Genomic DNA, 20,160 nt, shown 5'->3' on the forward strand with positions numbered 1-20,160 from the left:
TGTATTTTTACTTGTCAATACTGTGATGTGTGCACTGACACAAACGAAGGGAAAGGCTGATTTAGTTTAGTATCTTTACTTGCACATGTTGTTATCGTACAGACAGACAGACTGTTTTCTGTATGTTCGTGCATTGCCGTATCCTTCATATGCGCATGCGCACAGTACCAGTATCACAGGATGATCCATTCAGGGACAGTTTGGTGGTTGGTAATAAACATTACAAATACCGGTATGTGTCTTTAAGGTACTGGGCCCGATCTTGACTTGTGCATCAAAACGGAGACGATAGCGTGACATTTTGCGCTCAGTAGGCGCACACTTTGTGATCTTGCCACTCCAGACTTGGCGCATTTAAGTGGGTTGAGAGACACATTTTCCTCCAACCAGATCAACTCCGCGTCCAGGAGAGTGGTTGTGTGGGAGTGGGGGGTGAACATGTGCTTTTGTTTTGCTTCGCGTTCACGCCAAGCGCGGGCGGATCCGCGCCACAGCGGACGCTGTAGCTCTTTTTCTCTCGAGACGTGAACATGGTTTAGCTCACGATGGGGTAAATAAAGTTTTTAGTTTGACCTTTGAGAGCCTAAGGCTTAAGAAAGAACGCAAGACAGCGCAATGTAAACGAGGAAGTGAATGTCAGCCGTGTTTCCATCAGTGCAGTCACCTCCTCTTGTGACGCCCCCCCACAGGTGGCGGAGGCGAATGGCACATATAGCTCCGCCACTCGGAAAAGAATTCGCCAAGAGCCTGCGCCGCCCCGTGCGCCGCCACAAGATCTGGCCCAATGTATCTTTACACTGTATATAGGTTTTATACGTACAATAATTGTCAGATTTTTTCTATTTCTATATTTATTTTTGCACAATGTTTATTGTATATGACTAAACTTAAATTATGAATTTTTAAAAATGTGTCATTTGTATATACAGCGTGTTGAATTTGTTACATCAGTTTGTACTGTATGATGAATAAAATGTCTCTATGTGAAATGAAAAATGTATCTTTTTGTGAGCTTGGAAGCAAGTCTGATAAGTATTACAACTAACTTAGGCATAGATCAGTTCTTCATTTAACATAAAAAAAAAAAACATCAACAAAATTTTAAGCACTGGTTTGTAAAAGGAACCGTTTGGCTTTAATGGTTTTGATGGACCCAGGACATTTTTGTTTTGAGATGATTTGATTGCTGTGAGGATCAGTTCTGAGGTGGAGTTTCAACACCTGAGGCATTGACTTCCCACAATACAATGTATTTTTCTACAACATAAAATAATTATAAATGATCAAAGGAAGACGTCTGCTGAAGGTTGCTTATATACACAAGTCAAATAATACTAACATATTACTATTAGATCACAGTAGCCTATTATAGTTAATTATGGACGGTACTTGTTAATTATAGTGTATAAAATATCAGAGTTTGTCTCTACAGGTGCAGAATTCAGTCATGTTCAGTCTCCGCCCAGTCTCCGGTTCAACACAGATGAAACCAAACTGTTTTTTTGTTCAAGGAGCAGTCAAAAAGAAAGGATTATTCTTACCACAGGAGTCCGGTCCTCCACATTATTTATACAAGATTAACTGGACAGGATAATGCTGATGCAGGACACCACAGGAGCTTCTCAGAAACTAGCCTTGTGCGCTTTGCTGTCACTGTCATTACTTGGAAAAGGCACTACAGGTGAGTTTTGTTTGTTGCCTCTGATTGCTTTAAGTGAGAGTCTCCTGCCAAGATTGCCAAAAGAAACTTGCTTTGCTACATTTCACACATAGACTCACACTGAAAGCATGCTACGGTACTTACTTGGTGAATTTCAGACCTAAGAAGTTTATATAAGGTAAGCTTATTATTCTTTGTGATGGACCTCACAACACTAGTAATGCAGATACAAAAACAGAAAGAACATAAACTTCAACTTTTAATACATTTACAGCCTACTTTATTGTTTTAATTATTATTGAGGAAAGTGGGGGGGGGGGGGGGGGAACGGGAAAAAAACGTAGTGGAAAATTACAGTCTGCAGTCTCACTTTCAGTCTTCAGGTTACAGAGTAACCTGGAGAAAACAAACGTGCTTCCTCAAATGTCTTTTATTCATTAAGGTTCCCTTTACTGATATGTATATTGTCCCATTGTCAAAGTTGAAAGCACTTCTTAGATAACATTCTTAGAAAACATACAGTGGAGATAAGGTAAAATATCTTGCTCAAATACACAAAGGTCCCTAAAACATTCATCTTTTCCTATCTTGTCCATCTCTTGTACAATGTAAGAGTTATGAAAGCCAGGTGGATTTAAATTCATTTGTCTTTTTATATTTCCAGACTTCACAGTGACATGCACAGACTCAGAGCAGTGCGTCCTCCCCTGTCAGTTCCAGTCGGACGGTAAAGGCGCGCGGATCATGTGGTACAGGAAAGGGGCCATAGTGAGCTGCACGCGATACGGAGACACCAGCTTTGTCATCGGCTCAAACGCGCAGGTGGACAGCTACAGGGGCAGGACGGGGCTGTTTGCAGACCAGGTGCTGGAGGGGAACGCTGCCCTGACCCTCAGAAACATCACCCCTCAAGATCAGGACAAGTACTTCTGCGTGACAATGACTGAGGCCACGACAGGCCAGTCGGCAGTGGTCTCAGTGGTCCTCAAAGGTATAGCACAAATCAAGGTTTTACTTTTTATCCATCCATCCATCCATCCATCCATCCATCCATCCATCCATCCATCCATTTTCTTACACTTGTCCGTTGCCGGGTCGTGGGGGCAGCCGTTGGATCTGCCCAAATCACATTGCACCAGCCCTTTATGTCTCCTCCTGCAGGTGATGAGTCCATGGGAGGACAGGCTCATGACTAACCGGGCCTGTTGGTCTCTCATAAGGGGCTTCTGAACCGCTATTTGTCTGGCCCGTCACCTAGGACCTGTTTGCCATGGGAGACCCTACCAGGGGGACGAAGCCAACAGAGCTCCCAGGATCATTCGGGCGCTCAAACCCGTCGGTTCCAGGAGGGGTATTCGGGACAGTGCACAAAAAACAGCTACATGACACAGACACTTAATCCATAGATCTTGCAAGACTCCTTTCTAGTGCGTGAACTATAGTACAAGTCCTGCTGAGATCCTCAAGTAGATGTCCAGAAAGCATTTGAAACAAGTCGCCCAGCAATGTGGCTCCTTTTAATGTGGAGGAGCAACAACTATATTAATATTGCTTCCTTAGACCAACTGATGCAAGTAATAAAAATACTATGGATAACATTATAAAATATCTTTTATCTGTTATTTAGCTCCAGTTCGTAAAGTTGAAATCGGCTTCAGGGACGAAAGTGTGACCTGTAATTCCAAAGGGATCTATCCGCGTCCAAGTCTGGTCTGGTCCACTGATCCACCGCCTGAATCCGGACGCCTTCATAACCGGACCACTATCAGTGAAACCAAACAGGGGTTCTATGACATCCAGAGCACACTGCAGCTGAAGGAAACCAACCTGAACAAGATGTATATTTGTCGAGTGGCCACAGACAGCGATCATAGAACGGCATTCCTCAAGCTGCAAGGTGAGTGTGCAGGGTTGTGACTAAAACAATGTAGCTTCCAGCTTTATTAACATTATGACAAAAACCTACAATTTACTCCCTTTTTAAAATGTTCTGTCCACTGAAAAATAAACAAAACAGACACAAATTTGTTGATAGAATTCTGGTCTGTCCTCAGCAACAATATGAATCTATAGCTCTGACTGCTTTTAGAAAATGACTTACCGTTTGCATTGATCTTATTCCTCATAGAGCCCCTCCTGGCCTGTCCCGACTCTATTGTGACTGTCCCGTGCAGGGTACCCCTCAATGTCACCTCCTACAATGTTACCTGGACATTTGGACACCAGGACCAGATTATGTCCGTCACAGTAACTAAGCAGAAGCCCCTGGTGAAAGTGTTCGATCGATGGAAACCTCATGTGTCTGTCAACATCCAGCCGCTCGGAGGTCTGACCCTGTCCCAGGTGAAGAGGGAGCTCCAAGGCACCTACAGCTGTGAGGTTAACACCCTTGAAGAAACGCACATTTCACTGACCGAGCTCATGATACAACAAGGTAACATGAACATCTGAATGTAGTAAAAACATATCTATCTAACCCCTTAGCCTTAGTGAATGTGTCCTGTCTCATGTTGTATTTTCTGAATACATTCACAGATTTGCCGTGTATGGTGTCCTACATCAGTAGCTGTTCCTCGGTGCTGGTCGGGATAGTGCTCTTTTTCACCTTAAAAAAATACGTCTTCAAATTTGGTATGAAATTTTTATGCAATTGAAGTTTCAGAAAAAACAGTCCCTTTCTATTGTGAACTTAATTGAGTAAGGTTGTAGGTAAAAGGCAACAAAACAGTAACTCATATATTGACATGAAGCCTTGGTTGACATGTGGGGGGAAAACAATCCTAAGATAGTGCTTTTCAATGTATTATCAATCAAATTATAATTTTATACAGCATTATTATAGTGTGTGTGTGACATTTGCTTTTCTAAACAAATATATTTGAGGAAGAGATAAGGTGAGTGTGTCAGTGGGCAGTAAGTCCAAAAATGGGTGCTCTTCGGGATCAAGTGGAGTAAATCCATTAGAGATCCAATCAAATCCTCTCCTTTTCGTCTTAACAAAGTACATTTATTTGCATTTTTTTTGCTCACAAGCAGATGTTTCGGCACAAAGCATATGCAGCTTCTTTAAAGCCTGGGTCAGTGACCGTGTCGAGATCCAACAGAACAATTAGACGGAAATTTCCAGTCACAATCTCTGCCAAATTCACTGACCAAGCATTTGAAGACGCTGCATGGTTTGTGGCACAATCGCACTTTATATGACCAGAAAATCCAGCTTGTTCGGTTGATTGGAGTTATTAATTATTTGTTTTATGTTTGGGCTATATAAAAGCTGACAGACATTTGTTATTTTTTTCTGTTACAGTGGGATGGTGTAAGAGAGAGAGACAGGGTCAAAATGTCGCTGCAGATGACAGGCCTAACCAGGACGAGCTGCAGGAGCTGAAATGTTCAAACCAAGAGAAAAATCTAAATTAAGACATTATGTTTGCAAATGGGAATGACTGGAACTGTAAGCATAAAGAGAGTTGGCAGTGGTGCATTGTTCACCCAATAACCTTAAGACTCATGGTTGAGTCTTAAGGAGGCCGCTGCCTTGTCCTTGGGGAAGACGCTTCAGACACTTCGCCTCCATTGTCACTTTTGCTTTTATTACAGACTTGACATGAAAATGACAAATGAGTTGTAGATGTTTAAAATACACTTTATTACTGCATTTCAAATTTGCCGGGGTGATACTGAAAACAATTATACTTTGGAGAGGGGGAAAACAGTAAAATATCCAACCATATATAATAGTAAACTGATAAAAGTTGATGTACAAAATATATTCACTACGCAAACATACATTCTGATTACAATGATACGTGCAATCTCTTTTAATATTGGCAACCTTGAGAAAAATGGCAAAGAAGGCTGTAAAAAATGTTCTAAAAAGTGGATGTTTTGTCTAAAAAACTATATTCACCAAGCATTCAGAGAAATATAGTTGAGACAACACCTTTATATTTGTTTTACCCTTATCCACATTCTGTATAGAGTAATAAGAGATACATTTGACTACGACTGTTATTACGGCCCATATTACTACTACACGTGACAAATCTTTTAAAGAATATTCCTCCTGCCAGTGTTGATAAGGTGTGCCAATATTAGCAGAGCTTATGATATGCAGGTACAGCCATTGTGTTACTGCAGCAGGCGCGGATTATTGTCTTTGTAGTTGTGTGGGTCTCCTTTAAAAGGCAGCGGAGGCGGGTTGTTCGTCAGTCCCATGAGGAAGATGATGATTGTGCCGAAAAGCATGACCGGAGTCACCAGGAAGAGACAGAGGCGGTCCACTGTGCGGGCAATGCCGCTCCAGTTATCCTTCTCCTGTACAAAACAAATCAGTAGAAATATTAATCCAAGGGCTTTACTCACAATATAGACATTTTAGTTTGAGCTCAGAGTCTAGTGTTAAAACAATGAAACAATTATAATAATTATTAGCTAAAGAAAATGTTTAAAAAGAGTAATAAACTGATTCAAAGTTGGATTGTGTTTATATATTGTATGATATAAAAGTAAAGCTATTGCAAATGAAATCCGGATCCTATCACCTCGTTGTAGTCGTTCTTGGTGTGCATGTGTTTGATGATGTAGTTGGCGCCATCCACAGCCGGTTTAATTTCTGCGTAAAGCTGCTCCGTCTCTCCGTCGCCCACTGGAGGCTGCGTCACTAAACAAACGGGAAACAACAAGTAGTACGATTTGTTCAGCCTGATTTTAACAATAATGCACATGAAGATTTCATTTGCAGAAATAGATGCCAATGAAAAAAACTCATCGTACTGTACATAGAAGTGTTTTTCATTACCAGCAGCAGCTCTGTTTCAGTGCCATAAAAATATAAAATAGAGAGAGCATACAGCCTATATTCGCCAGTGTGTTTCCTCATTTGAAAGCCAAGACGTTCTAGTTTCTAAAACTCTGTAAGATCTGTGTGAGCAGAGCCGGTCCTGGCCCTTTTGGGGGCCTAAGCAAAAATCCACACGGGGGCCTACAGTAGCATACCATGGCTATTCGACGAAGAGTGAACCCATTTACGGTCAAAAACCGTTCCACTGTGCAGCAGTGCAGGGCAGAAGGGGAACATAATGACCTCAATTCAGGCCCTGCCCCACTGTGTGAGAACCACTAACCAATAAGCCACTGTGAGACTGGGCTTTAGGACTACTACTAGTCTATTGCCCAACTTTTTAAAATGGCAAATGGTCACATTCTCTCTCCTCTGGTCCCTGACCCACAGTTTAGGAACTGCTCATTTAACTGCGCTCATGAGAACCAGGTGGGTTCAACTCCTCTTTGAGACAAAAAGGCCACAGAGAACGACTTTACTCTTGTCTATTCGCCAAACTACTGTCCTGATTCTCCACTAGAGACAATAAGAAGAGAATTTAAATGAGAGTGTGGTCGATGCCTTGAGTCCGAACAGAGAAAACATGAGAGCAGCGCCCGGGACACGGGTGACAATGAACCTGGACCTTCAAGTGTCTTGAAGTTGCACCAAAGGATGAACTTAAGTTGTGCTTTCAAGGACATGACATCATCATCTGGGCTTTCCCAAATTGTTTAAATGTATAGTAATGTTAGTGTATGTAAACCTTTGGTTTTGTAAAAAGTAATTTCTATCTCTCATTCTTCTGGAATTTGACAACTAGAAATAATTTTTAACATTCTAACTGGCCTAAGAAAAATTTAAGTTAAATCTGGTTTCATGTCTGACAGTGAGAAAAAAATGCAAATGTGTGTTTTTATGAAAACCTGAACTAAAATAAAGATATGTCCATACCTCCGGCGTGAGTGGCCCGGGCCGACAGTCCGTGCCTGACTGACTGCTTCTCAAACATGAGCTCACTGCGGGACTTGACGCTGTAGTACTCCTCTGCTTTGGCGATGTACCCCACAGAGCTGGACCTACGGGGCAAAGCGCCATCCCAGTACGGCTCGGGCTCCTCTGGCCGGGACATGCGCAGAATCCGGGGCAGGCGCTCCAGGAAAAACTGAAAAGATTACAGATCGGGAAGGTTTTTTTTTATTACGCCTTATCCATTTACTCCAATACAATATGACATCATTGTTTTTTTTGTTTTAGATGAAATTGCATCAAAAGCTTTAATTTCTGAACACTGTTACAAGTTGTTCAAAGTGTGATTTGTCTGGTTTGAATTCACCAACGTACCTAATAATGTATTTTTCTTACCCATTTGGTCCAGTCGGTCATGATGTGAGTGCTCGGGGTCCGGAAGTGTAGATTGAGGACGACCACACAGTTCAACACCACTATCGTGACCAGCACCATGATGAACATCAGGTACCTGACACAGAAAGAGACAGAATGATACTAACATGATATGTGGATCTGTTGTGCATTTGGGACCATGCATAGTACACTGCCTGTCCCCCCAATAACTCACACGCTTTAATACAGGGATTATACAGGCAGAAGCAAGTCAAATTTAATGCGTTTTAATGCCCCGCGGAAACCCTGTAATATTCAATAAGCTTCTGCAATATCAAAAAGATCTAGCGCTGCATTCACTTTTCACCAAGATCCCCTATTGATGATGGGAGAGTGTGACCGCTGCGCAAAGCCTTCTCCAGCACATTCCAAAGACTCTCAATGGGCCAATCCATCATTTTGGAGTATGTCCGTGCCATCAGGGAAGAAGATATATACCCAGAGCTGGACAACAATAACCTGCTCATTCAGGATGTTCAGCTGACATTATTCTTTGGGCGCATTGTGTTGCTGAACCTAGACCTGACCAACTGCAGCTACAACCAGATTATAACAGTAAAATCCAGGTGTTGCCTTTTTTTCTTGTAGTCAGGCATATATTGGGTAGGAAGCATTAAAGTGTTTTCTTGACTTACTTGACGATGAGCGGCACAGACATGGAGGTCTCTGGGAGCCGCTGTGAGATCAGCAGCAGAAACACAGACTGAGCCAGCAGCACCGAGATGGACAGGGTCATCTTCTCACCACCTGCACCACAAGATTCAAACTATTGTATTGAGTGACTCCAACACAAGCAGTGCATCTACAGAGTCACATGATGCAACAGTCTGCTTATGCTGTGCAATAACACCAGCCTTTCACATTCACCTGTTGTGCATTTGGCCTTGTAGGTCACAAATCCATTCAAAGTGAATTGACTACTTTACAAGACCTCTGTATTTGCTTTGAACCAGACATCTCGTTGCTGTAAGGCCAAATTGTAAACCTTTTTGTTTTCAACAGAACCACACACTTACTGTCTGCGGGCAGGTAGTACACGAGCGAGGCCAGGAAGGAGATGAGCACACAGGGGATGATGATGTTCACGATGTAGAACAGTGGTTTACGTTTGATGATCAGATAAAAGGTGATGTCCTGGTGCTTGTTGCTCTCCATAGGAATGTGCTTGTACGTGTTTCTCCTCGCCGGACGATGCATCACCTCCCACTCCCCGTTTTCTACAGGCGAGATGATGAACAATATGAAGAGTTAATAGTTTAATAGCCAAAGCAGTGGGTATATTGGGAAAATCCCGGCATCTGACTAACACAAATGTTGCAAAGATCTTGTATTACACAATGATATATCCATGTATTAATTATTGTAATATTGCTTGGGCCAGCACTCATAAAACCAAACTTGAGCCAATTCTTCGTCTCCAGAAACGAGCCTTAATAATAATCTTTTGTGTAGATCGTAGACATTCCTCAAGCCGGTGTTTGCTAAAGCCGGTGTTCTTAGTGTTTACCAGGTTAACCACTTCCAAGTCGGTCCATTTCTTTACGGTTCAGTTAAAGGGCTACTGCCACAACACCTCAATAAAATGTTTTCCTTTAACAATGAATTTCATAGATTTCCCATTCGCTGCAGCAATCTAATCAGAGCACCTTTTGCTCGCTCCAGACACTCCCAGTTCAGTGTTCTATACACAGGACCCAAAATATGGAATATCCTGCCAACTCCTCTCACAGAGCTTTACCCAATTCAGTTTAGAAAATCTCTTAACTCTTTGCTTCTGAGTGATTGCTATTTTCCTCTTGGGATCCATTTCTAAACCCAGTATTGAAGTACGTTGGATTGTGTTTTCTGACCATGTATTTTAATTTACTTTATTTTTTTGACAATTGCATGCCTCACATTTGCTTTTAATTTTAACTTATGGAGGTTGCCACTCATTAAGCCCCTTGTGGGTTTTCGGTAACCTTCCATCACATTTGTGAAACCAGATGTAGTCATGCTATTGTTTTATTTTGTGAAAATAAATCATATCAAAAGTGTTAAAGCTTTGCTCAATTGATAAGACACGGTTGCGGACACATTGCACACATTTCCTTTAAAAACACAGCACAAAGTTTTTATTATGACCCAATTCACAAATCTCTGAGGTCAAAAGTACATATTGGAGTAAAATGGTGCCCTTTGCTGTTACACAGACACACTTCAAAACACTAGCATTTGTACAGTTAGTGTTGTGTGATAAAAGCTGTTTAAATGTTGTCATCTAAGATGGGTAGCTTGTATGCACAGTATAAGCCTGTATGATTGTTCTTTAATACAGTGTTTCATGACTGGTGTAGGACAGGGCTACAGCAGCCATGGCTGAGCCTATTCCGCTATACATTTGAACTAGAGCTCAGGGAATCTTATTGTAGCATACGAGAAGGGGCGTGTCCTAGAAAGAGATGAGTCTGTGTAGTTTTGAGCAAAATATGGCGTACAATTTCAGCTAAATCTCCAGGTCAGCAATTAACTTATTTAGATTGAATACAAGTTTTAATGCAATTGAATACTTTTTAAGTAAATTGCTTTGTGTGTGTGCCCAGTGCTCTATTCCCAAAAGAGACTTTTTACTATATTTACCACCTCTCAATATGCTTTTCAATAGATTTACAACACTTTTTTGTCTCTGTCTAGTGGCTACCATTGGTACTACACCTAAACTACTGCATCTTCAACTAAATCGTGTGACTAACCTGTCCATCCAGCTGGGTCAATGATAATCCACTCCACTGTAAATGTAATATCGTCCATCTCTTCTTCTTTTAACAACATACGGATCTCTTTGGCGTTGTATGTCAAAGATCTGCAAAGAATCACATGAAATAGAGAAAGGGAACTTGTGGTTTATGACATGGAACATGATTAGGTTGTGGAAGAAAAAATTTTAAAATGTTTCTGTGCAAAATGTAGGTCACACCAGTGAGAAAGAAAACTGACACAGAGGTGATATTGGGCTATACAAAACCATTAAACTTGAAACTTGAAACTAGAGGTGCAAAACTAAACATTAGATATCTTCATCTTCATGTACAAGTAGAAAAAAGTTTGAAAAGCAATAAAACTATTGGTGATGGCTGAGGTTTACACTTTGCCCTCTTCATTATTATTCCCACAAAGCACTGAAGTTTCTTCTTAAGTACAGGTACAAGAAAAAGTATTTGTGACGTTTAATAATACAATTTTATTCAAATAAATGTACCTGGGCAAATATTTTTAGGAATATTTTTTGCATCTTACGTGAACTTGAGAGTGCAGTTTTGCCAGTCGAAGGGAAAATAATTGACGTTGATGGCGCAGGATGAGCGAAAAATTGCAGGAGGCAACCAGTAACAAAACCCACTGGGGTAGACCAGGACATTGCAGTAATAAGCCACCTGGAACTGGGCATCGTTACTATGGAGATAACAAAGGATGAAGATTAGGATTACTAAACACCACAGCATTATGGAGATAGTTAGCAACAAAATGAGAAACACCAGAGCAAAGGTTAGAAAAGTATTGCACATATAAACAAGATAATAAGACAGCTCTCAACAGACTTACTTATTCTCCAAGACGATCTCTGGCAGCCACACCATGCTGGAGGGCAGGCGCAGAACCTCAATCCCATCAAACTCACTGGCATTCCATGACAATCTGTAGTCTACCCACGACTGCAAAGATGTGTAGAAAATGTAATAGTCGTCTTTAATTTAGAGTGTTAGCATCCACAGATACTTAAAAACTGCAATTATTAATAATGTCCTTTGGAAACAACAGAATATCCTGTCCCATTGATTTTATGCATGAATGTTTCACACACAAAAAACGGCAGCTAATCAGCTATGCGCCAACAACCGACCACTGTGCAGATATTTCACAAGAAAGAAAACATGAAATAATTGAAAATACGGCAAAATGATTTAAGAACTTTTCAGTTTATAAGGTCATGGTCAAAGTTTATTTATGTAGCACATTTTAAAAACAGAGCATTGCCCCAAAGTGCTTTCCATATTCAGTGTTTTGGGCCATATTTTGTGCTTTCCATATTCAGAGCAAAAATTCATTGCAAAAATACAGACACATAAAAAACATATGAAGCACTGCAACAATGTACAAAAATGAAAAACTGCCGCATAATCAAAATGTCTGGCTTAGCTTGAATTAGAGAGTTAAAGAGTTAGATAAATCTTCAGCTGATTAAGTTTTTAGTTTTTATTAATGCATAAATGAATGGGACTTTTTACTTTTGGCTCCCAGCACATGACCGGAAGTGGACAGGACTGTTAAACTCCATACCGATACTAAACAAGGGGGGGGGCCTTGTACTCACATGATCAATCCATACATTGGTCAACAGCGTTTCATCGACTTCTTTCTACAGGATGAAAACTAACATTAGTTACATTTTAAACATGAGGTGACATTAAAAACATGGCATTACGCTACATAAACTATAGGAATCAGTTTTTAATTATGTTTGCAGTGTATGAGAGGCCTAATCAGTTCTTAAGTAGGAGGACATCAGCAGAACTAAACCAGGACTAACATTGGTATTGTGTGTACAGTGTTTTGTACCAGAGAGATGAGGTTGGACAGGGTGAGTGCCAGGTACACGTCCACTGCGTCCTGTTGTCTCTCCACAGGACGGAGCTCCTTGTTGTAGCCCTTTTCTTTAAACAAGTAGTTAATGAGGCGCTCCTCTTCATTTCGGCACCAGCAGACTGAAAATGTACATTACAACTGATGTCAAGGTCAAGGTCAAGGTCAAGTTTATTTCTATAGCACATTTACAACAACCACCGCTGCCCAAAGTGCTTCACAACACAAACAGATGATAAAAACTATGAATACAAATACAAACAAGGCATAATAAACTTTACGTCAAAATCAATTAAACAAAAATACAATGGAGAAAGTAGAACATATTAAAAAGCCTGTGTAAAGAGGTGGGTTTTAAGGGAGGACTTAAAACTGCTTAGAGTCGGGGCCAAACGGATGCTGAGGGGCAGACCGTTCCACAGTCGGGGGGCAGCAGCAGAAAAAGCTCTGTCTCCTCTGGTTTTCATGTGCGTTTTGGGCACATCCAGAAGGAGCAGGTCAGCTGAGCGAAGTGCTCTGGACGGGGCATGGACAGAGAGTAGCTCAGACAGATACAAAGGTGCCAAGCCATTTAAACATTTAAAAACAATTAAAATAATCTTAAAATTGATTCTGTGACAGACAGGAAGCCAGTGAAGACGGGCGAGCACAGGTGTAATGTGCTCACGTCGCCTGGTGCCGGTCAGCAAGCGGGCCGCTGCGTTTTGGACCATTTGTAGCCTCGTAATGGACGCTTTGTCCAAACCACAGTATAGAGCATTACAGTAGTCTAGACGAGTGGTGATGAGCGCATGTACTGCTTTTTCAAGTTCGTTTAGAGGAATGTAGGATTTAACTTTACTTAAGAGGCGCATCTGAAAAAAGCTAGTTTGGATGACTGAACTAATTTGCTTGTGTAGTTTAAAAGAGCTGTCCAACATGACGCCAAGATTCCTCACACATGGACGAACATAAGGAGCAAGTGGGCCAAGCAGAGCAATATCTGCAGCGTTAAAATTACCAAATAACGCCATCTCAGTTTTCTTTTCGTTAAGATTTAAGAAATGTTGTGCCATCCACTGTTTTATGTCTTGCAGACAATTTGACACGTTTTGGAGCGAGGTAGATTTTAGAGGCAGATAAACTTGAATATCATCTGCAAAGCAATGAAAAGAAAGTTTGTGTTTTTCAAAAATCAAACCAAGTGGCAACATATACAAAGAAAAGAGGAGGGGCCCCAGGATAGAGCCCTGTGGAACCCCACTGGAAAGTGGGGCTGAGCTCGAAGAGTGAGACCCGAGATGAACAGAGAATGTTCTACCGCTGAGATATGAGCGAAACCAGTCAAGAGCCACGCCTTTGATACCCACATAATGCTCAAGACGGGACAACAATATTTGGTGGTCTATAGTATCAAAGGCTGCTGACAGATCTAAGAGAATTAAAAGAGCAGGGTTGCCAGAGTCAACAGTTAGAATCAGGTCGTTAAAAACTCTAATCAGAGCTGTTTCAGTACTATGCCTAGATTTAAAGCCGGACTGAAATTTTTCTAAAATGCAATTTTCATTGAGGTGGCCATCGAGCTGTATGTGGACCAATTTCTCTAAGGCTTTGGATAAAAAGGGCAATTTTGAGATTGGCCTGTAGTTAGATAACGTTCCAGGATCCAGATTATGTTTCTTTAGGAGGGGCTGAACAACCGCGTGTTTGAAGGCACCTGGAAAACAGCCTGAAGCCAGGGAAGTATTTACAAGTTTCAGTAAATACGGCGCTACAGCATTGAACACATTTTTTAACAATTTGGGGGACAAGCTATCAAGGAGACATTCCGAAGGTTTTATGAGCTGGACTACTTTGGACAGTTCACTTAGAGAAACCATTTCAAAAGAATCAAACACAACAGGGCATGCTGGGCTATTAACAGGAGCAATAGCAGATGGGCACCCAGTTAAGGTCCTAAGTGAGGATATCTTATCCACAAAGAAATTTAGAAAGCTCTCACACAATGCATTTGAAGGTTCAACCCCAGGGGTTTCATTAGGGTTTACAAGACGATTTAATACATTGAACAGGACCTGGGGCTTTTGGCTGTTACTGGACACAAAGTTAGAAATGTATTTTTCTTTCGCACATTTAACAGCTTTCTGATAAGAGCATAAACAGTGTCTGAGAATTTCCAGGGACACATGGAGCTTGTCCTTTTTCCACTTCCTTTCGGCTCGCCTGCACTCACGCCTGAGTGCACGGGTAGAGTCATTTAGCCACGGCTCTGAGACCGCTTTGGCGCGCCTCGTTTTGAGTGGAGCCAAAACATCTAAGATAGTGGTGGCAGTGGAATTAAGCAAGTGGACCAACTCATCTGCACACAAGTTACCCGAGTCATGTACAACAGGCGACAAGACCATTGTAAGAGCATCAGAAAACCGAGCTTCAGCTACTGGACAGAGCATGCGTCGTGCGCGCGTCTGAACGCACGGTTTGGTCTTTGAGAAATGCGCATCAAAACTGAAGACCACTGGCATATGGTCCGACAGCAGCGCACTGCCAATCTCCTCGACACAAACGTCAAATCCATGCGATAAAACCAAGTCCAGGGTGTGTCCTTTATCATGAGTAGCCCCAGTTACCCACTGCTTAAGATTAAAGGAATCGACCAGAGTTAAAAAGTCTTTAACCAAGGGCTTTGACTCACAACACACGTGGACGTTAAAATCGCCAAGAATTAAAAATCTGTCCGTTTTTAAAGCAAGCTCTGTTACAAAGTCCGACAGTTCATGGATAAAGTCTTTATTAAACTTTGGTGGTCGGTACACAAGCGCGCAGAGTACAGACACGGAGAGTTTGATCTCAAAAAGCTGCGTTTCAAAGCTTGTAAAGGCGCTTGTTTGGATCTGTCTGCAATGGTGTTTAGAGCTGTATACAGACACCAAACCTCCACCTTTACCGGTGGCACGAGGGGAGTTAAAGAACAGACAATCCGGAGGAAGAAGCTCGGAGATAGCCGTGCACTCACCGGGGCGAAGCCACGTCTCCGTGAGGAATAAAAAGTCCAACTGCTTTGACACGAAGAAGTCATTTAGTAGAAAAGTCTTGTTTGTAAGCGACCGGACATTCATCAATGCCAGGCGAAGAGGTACGGATCCAGTGTTCGAGCAATCACGAGCTAACGTGCAGAGGTTTCCATGAGTCACTCCGCGGCGGTTAGCTTTGCGCGTCCGTGGGTTCCAGTCCAGAAGCGGCGGGTGCTGCTGAATTCCCTCTCGGACTTCGATAGGGACAATGGGACGGATCCACCGCAGCCTCGGTTGGGTGTCGGCAGCCCGACAGGATCGCAGATGGGCCCGAAATCTTACGAGGACACCACCCCGCTTCCCTCTTCTCCTAGAGCGCTTTCTCCGTGGTGGACAGGGAGTGCGCCACAGGTAAGCCGGTATGTTGGATAGCAGGGGGGGCGGAGGACAGGACTGATGCTCAGAGCGTTGATTGTACAGTATGTCTTGAGCAAATCTTAGACTAAGAAGTGCCTGCCGATCATATACAAATAGCGCTGATGTACAGGGGCCATAGATCCAAAAGAGTAGGATAAGGCCAAACATGGCTGACAGACGGAACACCGTGCGCACTGCTGGCGCCATCTTGTCAATGCAAGAAGATGTCATATGTGTAAATAAAAAACAAACAAAAGCAAGCAATGAGAAAATAAGTAATTTGCCTGGACAGGTGTGTGGGCCCATCCCGTGACTTACACCCAACAGGTTGGATTCACTTTCTTAGATAGAGGGCAGGGGATGAAATAACTCCTGCGCATTGAGTTGCCTTGTGTACGAAATGCGCGGTATAAATGTAAACAAATAAAAGTTGTCTTGCCTTGCCTGCTATACACGTCTTCTGCCCTAAAGTCTTTCCAAATGACAACGATCACCTCTTTGTGATATTACCACATTTTGATAATGTAAGAAAATAATTGTACCTCCATTGGTAAACTTAGTGCCTGTTTTTGTTTCACTCGGATAGGCCCAGTATTTACATAAATATTTACCATAAACTATACATCAAAACATCTACAAATGCATTTTCTTAAAGGCATATTCAACCAAAAGACCTATCCCCCAGCTCAAGTTTAATTTCTCTAGAACTGCTAGTGTGTGAAATATACAAAATATATTGTTTTAATCTTATTTTGCAAAGAATATTGGGCGATATTTTCATGGTACAGCCTGAAGGAAAATAGTAGTCTGTTAATGATTTTGAAAAATCTTGCTTATTCTTTGGTTTCCTTAAAAGTACAGAAAATGAAATGAAAAAAGTGAAGATCTGCTTGAAGGTGTAGTGAAATGGCTGCTCCTCCGGTGTAAATAGTGAGTAGATTCTTTGACAGAGATCCGGTTTCACGTCAGCTGTGCCCTGCATCAGCTGCTCGTCTCAGTGTTTTCATTTCACACATTCATACGCATCCTGCCTTGAGTTACCGTTGAATGAATCCGAATTTAAGACATGTACAAAGAAATTAAGTGAATAAACATCCGGAATACAGGCTACATTTTGTTGCGGCCCCAAAGCAACAGAAAAGCGAGAACGATAAAGAGGAAAAAGTAGAAAAGTAGAGATTAGTGTAGAGCAGGAAATGTTGAATAATTTAATTGATAATTTTCGTCAGCACTATACATAGAAGTGCATTGTATGTTTCAAAATAGTCCACCCACTACATTAGGGCTGCTGAAATGTAGAAATATAACATTATATCTCTGGGTTTGATGGTGTCGCCAAATCAAAGTCAAGATTTGTTGATATCGGCCAATAGATTTGATACTTTAGCTAAACACACTCTTGATTTGGGTTTAAGACAGGCCCCAAAACTGGCCTAATCAGCTGGTCCTCCAAGCAACTTCAGTAATTTTGAGGATCCAATAGCTTTAATGTAGCAAGAAAAAGTCAGCCTATGTTTTACACACAGAACAAAAGGAAGCCACGCTCAACTTTATGAAATGGCCTAAACTCACCGGGCAATAGAAGAGTTAGCAGAAGCAGTACCGGTAAGCTGAGTGCTGTCCACTGGAGCTCCATGTTGGAAATGAACGACCTTCTGCCAAGCTCTGACCGACAACAACAGCTGCAGGGACCGGCAGAAAATAGACGAGAGTCCGTGAGAGGCGCCTGGGACAGAGACGCACTGGAGCGGGAAAGACAAAGAATCAGAATCAGTTTTATTGCCATTGTTAATGAACAGGTTCACACATTAGGAATTTTCTATAATCTTAATAGTTTTTGTGATTTGAAAAAATTGCAATAGATCACATTTTTTTCATTTACTGCACAACAATCACTACCAAGTCAAAATTACAATGATTGGTGGAAATAATAATGGCAATAGGCTTTTATTCTTTTTGCAGTACAAGTACAAGTACAAGTATTCCAGCCATGTCCTAATGTATAGAATGAACCCTGACCTATTCACCACAACTGCCTCTAAAATCCTGCACTGTCACTCAAAAAGGTGTTCATTCGGATCCGAAGTTACGCATAAGACCTGAGGTGGCAGTAGTGAGTATAAAATGACAAACTTGCATCTAGCCCCTTTAATTTTACAATGCATAAAAACAACATGAAAACAAACAGACAACAGTGGGATGCTATTCGTTTGCACAGCAGGTGAAGGAGTTTGCTCACATGTCACTGAGCTCTCTGCCAAACTGGCTCAGAGCTGCTGTAAAAAAAAGGGGGAAAAGTACTAAAGACGACAGAAATATGAAATGAATTCATCAAATTAAGTCGTGTTTCCCTAAAACGACAGAAATTGGCTTTATAATTAATCATACAGTCATAAAATGATACTACACTAATGAAATAGAACCCTTAAAAGATTAAATAAAGCCAAAAAAGAAAAGAAAGAGAATTTCAGTCAAAAAATTGCAGTAACAGGCAAATACTGAAACTAGAATCACTTAAACCAACAAAAATTGCCTGGTTTCAACATTATTTAAAACATTTTCACTGTTTTGGCTGGAATTTGAGTCGTCCTGCAAAACAGTGCAAGTGTGACAATATTATGATGATATTATGGTATTTTTGGCCAAGGTGACCGCGTGTAAAAGAACTTTGCATTGGTGAAAATTAAAACTTTATTACTTTTTTAGCATCTGAATACAATATTTAAAAAGACATGACAAGAATTTCCCATTCTGTATTGCAATGGCAGCAGGGTGAAAATAATACAACATAATAGAAGATTATTGGGGCCAAAACTAGCTTCAAGGGGAAGAATATAAATATTTTTTCTAACCAAAGAAAAAAATAATATAAATAAATAAAAATAAAAAAAACAGCTCCAAGCCCCATACAGTTATATATGGTGTCAATGGTGGGAACATTATTTCAACCTTAATGAAAACTCATATCATACCTCTATTTAATTTGTGGTTCACTGAAAATTGTAATATTTTACAAATGGAAAAGATTCGCTACTCTGCTATAGATGAAGTTGACACATTTACAACTATCTGGCAATCCTTTATAGATCTTTTTTTCCCCCCTTCTATATCCTTGTATTTGTGCTTGTATTGTTCATGATATTGGAAAACTTTGATAAATATATTTGGTTCAGCAACACTCAAGGCTTTCTACTTAGTTTCGGACAGGGCAGTTCTTACAGGACTGGGGGAGGGGAGTTTAGGACATGGCAGTGGTTACAGGAGGGGGGGAGGTTCACTCACACCAATGGCGTCAAATTTGCTTTTTCTCAGCTCAGTTCGCTAGAGATTTTGTAGGCAAATTAGCGAGGGGTAGGACATCGCGTGGGGGAAATTAGCGAGGGATACTGAGCGGACTGGCAAGGTCAATTAGTGTTTTTATGTTTCCTCAGCTGCCACAGCAAGAACATCCTCTGCTGGGCCTTCATGATGAGGGAGCTGATGGTTGGCTCCTATTTGAGCTTGTCCTGGGTGATGGTGGTGCCCAGGAAACGGAAGGAGTCCACGATGGAGATGGGGGTGGGAGAGTCTGTCAGGGTGAAGGGGGACGGTGGGGCTGAGTCTTTCCTGAAGTCCCCGATCATCTCCACTGTCTTCTGGGCGTTCAGCTCCAGGTTGTTGTGGCTGCACCGGGACACCAGCCGGTCCACCTCTCTCCTGTAGGCATCACTGTCCGAGAGGAGCCCTATGAGGGTGGTGTCGTCCAGTGTTAATTTCGTCAACTAAAATATTTAGTCTTAATTTTAGTCAAAGTGTTATTTTTCACAACTAAAATTGGACTAAAACTAAATTAAAAGTTTTTCATGAGACTAAAACTATGACTAAAATGCCAGATATTTTAGTTGACCGTCTGAAAGAGCCTCATATCATGTAAATCCTCTGCCAATGGGTCAGCTCTGAGCTTTGTTCATGTGGAGCAGCGCCATGAAGCAGAGGAACAAGATTAAATATGATTATAATGAACATTATCAATGCAAAGTCGACTAAATTCGTCTTAAATTTAGTCGACTAAATTTACTTGCAATTTCAGTCGACTAAAACTAGACTAAAATTAAAGATTTTTTTGGACTAAAACTAGACTAAAATCAAATTACATTTTCGTCAAAAGACTAAAACTAAATTAAAATATGTTGTCAAAATTAACACTGGTGTCCACAAACTTGATCAAAGACAGAGACAAATATTGTATGGCAACTTAATAACATATT

At 41.3% G+C, this 20,160-nt stretch overlaps 2 protein-coding genes across 2 annotated transcripts; one reads left to right on the top strand and one right to left on the bottom strand.

Moving 5' to 3' along the window:
• Positions 1-2,289: 2,289 nt before the first annotated feature.
• LOC306977886 (V-set domain-containing T-cell activation inhibitor 1-like) lies at positions 2,290-4,111 on the top strand (the record flags this gene model as incomplete). Its single annotated transcript, XM_079576325.1, has 3 exons — positions 2,290-2,651; positions 3,288-3,557; positions 3,789-4,111. The coding sequence occupies exons 1-3, from the start codon at positions 2,405-2,407 to the stop codon at positions 4,109-4,111; spliced, it is 840 nt and encodes a 279-aa protein (XP_079432451.1). The 5' UTR covers positions 2,290-2,404.
• A 1,615-nt stretch (positions 4,112-5,726) lies between these two features.
• chrnd (cholinergic receptor, nicotinic, delta (muscle)) lies at positions 5,727-13,219 on the bottom strand (the record flags this gene model as incomplete). The annotated part of the gene is made up of 12 exons (XM_079576326.1): positions 5,727-5,977; positions 6,205-6,323; positions 7,437-7,647; positions 7,848-7,962; positions 8,522-8,633; positions 8,903-9,103; positions 10,619-10,728; positions 11,163-11,318; positions 11,469-11,578; positions 12,238-12,282; positions 12,483-12,628; positions 13,174-13,219. 12 exons carry the CDS (start codon positions 13,217-13,219, stop codon positions 5,792-5,794), a joined length of 1,557 nt encoding a protein of 518 aa, XP_079432452.1. The 3' UTR covers positions 5,727-5,791.
• Positions 13,220-20,160: the final 6,941 nt, after the last annotated feature.

This window comes from Gobius niger (assembly GCF_951799975.1).
Source record: "Gobius niger genome assembly, chromosome: 18".
Classification (NCBI taxonomy): Eukaryota; Metazoa; Chordata; class Actinopteri; order Gobiiformes; family Gobiidae; genus Gobius; species Gobius niger.